This window comes from Leucopleurus acutus (genome assembly GCF_964270905.1).
Source record: "Leucopleurus acutus genome assembly, chromosome: 2".
NCBI lineage: Eukaryota > Metazoa > Chordata > Mammalia > Artiodactyla > Delphinidae > Leucopleurus > Leucopleurus acutus.
This window is the reverse complement of record NC_139143.1, coordinates 2450001-2453729: the sequence shown is the minus strand read 5'-3', so window position 1 is coordinate 2453729 and position 3729 is coordinate 2450001. Positions and strand designations below refer to the sequence as shown.

The 3729-nt window shown below is 38.5% G+C and overlaps 1 protein-coding gene across 2 annotated transcripts in view; it reads right to left on the bottom strand.

Annotated features, from left to right (window-relative positions):
• Positions 1-249: 249 nt before the first annotated feature.
• The window catches only part of DDX59 (DEAD-box helicase 59), a 21793-nt gene continuing 18313 nt past the window's right edge, over positions 250-3729 (bottom strand). Inside the window, exon 8 of one of the 2 annotated variants that reach the window (XM_082832775.1) lies at positions 250-1042. In XM_082832775.1, coding sequence (XP_082688901.1) covers positions 779-1042 — 264 coding nt within the window. In that variant the 3' untranslated portion in view covers positions 250-778. The remainder of the gene's footprint in view (positions 1043-3729) is intronic. The other variant, XM_082832776.1, reaches the window with a different exon arrangement.

Sequence of the window (3729 nt, the reverse complement as noted above, 5' to 3'; positions counted from 1 at the left end):
AGCGGCCGTGGCTCACGGGCCCAGCCGCTCCGCGGCATGTGGGATCCTCCCGGACCGGGGCACGAACCCGTGTCCCCTGCATCGGCAGGCGGACTCTCAACCACGACGCCACCAGGGAAGCCCACTAATACATTTTTTACATTTATTTTTTAAATAAGTCAACTGAATTAGCAAAGTGGCGTTAACATAAAACTATATATTGCAATGCAACATTCACATGACTCGACATTATTTGATGAGCAGCCCACATCAGATGTAAAATAAATTTACGTTTATCTAGCCGAAAGGAAAACGGAGAGAGAAAATACATATTTAACATTTCTTTCAAAAGGGGCCCTGACCATTTCTTCCATTTTTTATCATTTACTTTCCTGCTAATATTCATTGATTCAACAATAATCCAGGTGCCGATGTGCATGCAGCACAGTGGATATAAAACAGAAGAATCACCATCTGAGTCAGGATGCATGGGTTTCTGGCTCTGATGATAGCTACAAGGAATCTTTAATGAAAAAAAAAAAAAAGGGACTTTTTCCAGAGAGAAGAAATTTTTACTTCATTTAGTAATTCACTTTCTGTTGTTGTTTTTAATTTATGAAAATTAAAAAGGAAAATAAATACAATATTGCTGTATAAATTTGATAGTCTATTAAAACTTTTTACATCATGTTAACTTTTTGTTTCATGTGCATGTCACATTCATCAAACCATACAGGAACAATGTACAGAAATTTCACTGACAATATGCAATAAAAATTATTCAACGTGGTATCACAAATCATTGTTGAGAATTACTTTTATCATGTTTTCTAATAAGGTCCATAAGATTAGCCCCCGTAACCAGATCATTCTGCGTCTGTTTATCCTTCTGCTGCTCCTTTCTCCTCTGGTCGTGAAGGTAAGGGGAATTTAACAACTGCGGGGGGAGAAGGGACCCTGTGGGTTTCACTCGTTTTGCAATATCCCAGAAGAGTCTTTTCGAGTTGTTATTGATGAAAGTAATCGCTGTTCCATTCTGACCTAACCTCCCCACTCTTCCAACCTGAAATGAAATGCAAAGGACGTTTTCAAAATGTTCACATAGAATCTTAATGTCTCCTGAAAGAAAACGAAGACTAGTATTTACAGAAGCTTCACTGAGATGAACATTTGTTCAGAGAGCATTTTTTGAGTTGTTCACCTCAATATACTTGTGAGATCAATTTAGTGGGCTGCCACTAGCACAGTGTTAAGGAAACAACCCAAATAGAAAATAAAAACAAGAAAAGTGAGTATTGTTTGTGAAACTTGTTTCAGTATTGTTTGTGAAACTTGTTATGCGCGTGTGTGCATGTTTGTATGTGCGTGTAGGGGGTAAGGAGGCAACGATATTTCTTATTGTGAGTGAGTTAAGGTAGAAGCTTTTGAAAGCTATTGCATTAAGAGCAAAAGGACTGTATCTCCTTTATAGTACTTAAGTGCCTTGAAATGTGAGACTGAAGCAAGCCCATTTTTGCATAAAGTTATTTCTCATTTTGACAGAGTTAAACAGACACAGATTTGTGAAGATCCGTGAGAAGGAACAAAACGTGTCTCCAAATATACTGAGAAACTCTTCAGAAGGGAGGGAAATACACAATCATGGTCAATTTCTGCTCCTTAATTGAAACGTAGAACTTATAGTATACTCAGATTATCTAAATGAATAGATAGTTCCCGCCAACAGACAGAACGTTCTTAACGCTGTAAAAGAAGAAACTTCTAAAAAAGCTGGAAGGGGTGGCCTGCAGAGAATGAGACTGGGGAGAAATAAGGGGGAGATGCTGTTTTTCAGTATCAGCTTTTGTTTTTACCTGATCTATTTACCTTACTGAGTTGTTTCAATAAAACTAAAAATTAATACCTGCAACTCACAGAATGGGAGAAAATATCTGCAAATCATGTTTCTGATAAGGGTCTCTAGAACATATAAAGAACTTCTACAACTCAAAAGGACAACCCAATTTAAAAGCGAAGGATTTAAGCAGACATTCCTCCAAAGGTATACAAGTGGCCAATGAGTACATGAAATGATGTGCAACGTCGTTAGTCATTAGGGAAAGGCAAATCCAAAACACTTCATATCCATGAACCTGGCTATAATAAAAAAAAGAATGTAAATGTCGATGAGAATATGGAGAAAATGGAACACTTATACTTTGCTGGTGGGAATGTATAATATGAAGCTACATGGGAAAACAGTCTGGTGGTTCCCCAAGATGTTCAACATGGGCCCAGCAATTCCATTCCTACGTTTATGTCCAACAGAAATGAAAACACATGTCCACACAAAAACATGGCCTTGGGCGTTCACAGCATTATTCAGAGTAGCCAGAAAGCGGAAACAACCTAAATGTCTAGCAACCAATGAATGCATGGACAAATATGGTGCATCCTTACAATGGGATATTATTTGTCAATAAAATACTACAACAACGTGTGGACCTTGAAAACATTATGCTAAGTGAAAGAAGCAAGTCACAAAAGACCACATACTGTATGATTCCATTTACATGAAATGTCCAGAAGACATAAATCTACCGAGTACAGTTGCGGTTGCCTGAGAATGAGGGTGTGTGCACGTGATGAGGAACTGGGGTGACTGCGGAGGGGCAAGGGGTTTCTTTTGGGGGCGATGAAAATTTTCTAAAATCAATTATACGGACGGCTGCACCACTCTATGAATATACTAAAAACCAATGAACTGTACACTTTAAATTGGCAAATTGTATAGCATGTGGATTACATCTGAGATGTAATTTATACTAGATATGTTATACTGAGATAAAAAGCAGTTAAAAATTAACTACAACGGTCTCCAAATTCTAAAAGATAGCTAGGAAGTTCCCTGGTGGTCCAGTGGTTAGGACCCGGTGCTCTCACTGCTGTGGGCCTGGGTTCAATCCCTGGTCGGGGAACTAAGATCCCACAAAGCCACGCAGCCCGGCCAAAGACAGCTAATGTTAACAATACAAATTATTTCTCCAGAAGCTTACCACCCCTGAAATTAAAAATCAGACACGTGGAAATACTGACTATAATTAAATACCCATATCATTTAACCCAGCAGTTCTCCCACTAGGAATTTCTCTTACAGATGCACTTGCAGGAGAGGCCCAGGGAGCTGTGTATACAGGTGTTCACTGCAGCATTAATAACAAAACACTGGACACATCTGATTGTCCAGCAATGAAGGGTTTGTTAAATAAATTACAGCACATCCATATAATACATTCCCATGCAGCCACGAAAATAGAACGAGGCAGAAGCAACAAGTAAAAACATTTAAAGAGCTTAGAACAGTGCCTGGCACCAGGCTAAGCACTCAATACATATTAACACTTACTAAACGGCACCCAGTGTGTGTGCTGATAAGGAAAACTGTCTAAGGTCTCTTTAATAAAGAAAGAAGGCACAGACAGACGAATGCATAAAGAAGATGTGGTATAAATACACAACGGAATACTACTCAGCCATAAAAAAGAATGAAATAATGCCATTTGCAGCAACATGGATGGACCTAGAGAGATTATCATACTAAGTCAGTCAGACAGAGAAAGACAAATGTCATGTGATGTCACTCGTATGTGGAATCTAAAAAAAAACAAAACAAAAAAATACAAATGAATTTATTTCCAAAACAGAGAGAGACTCACAGACATAGAAAACAAATTTATGGTTACTAAAGGGGAAAGGGGGAGTGGGATGAGG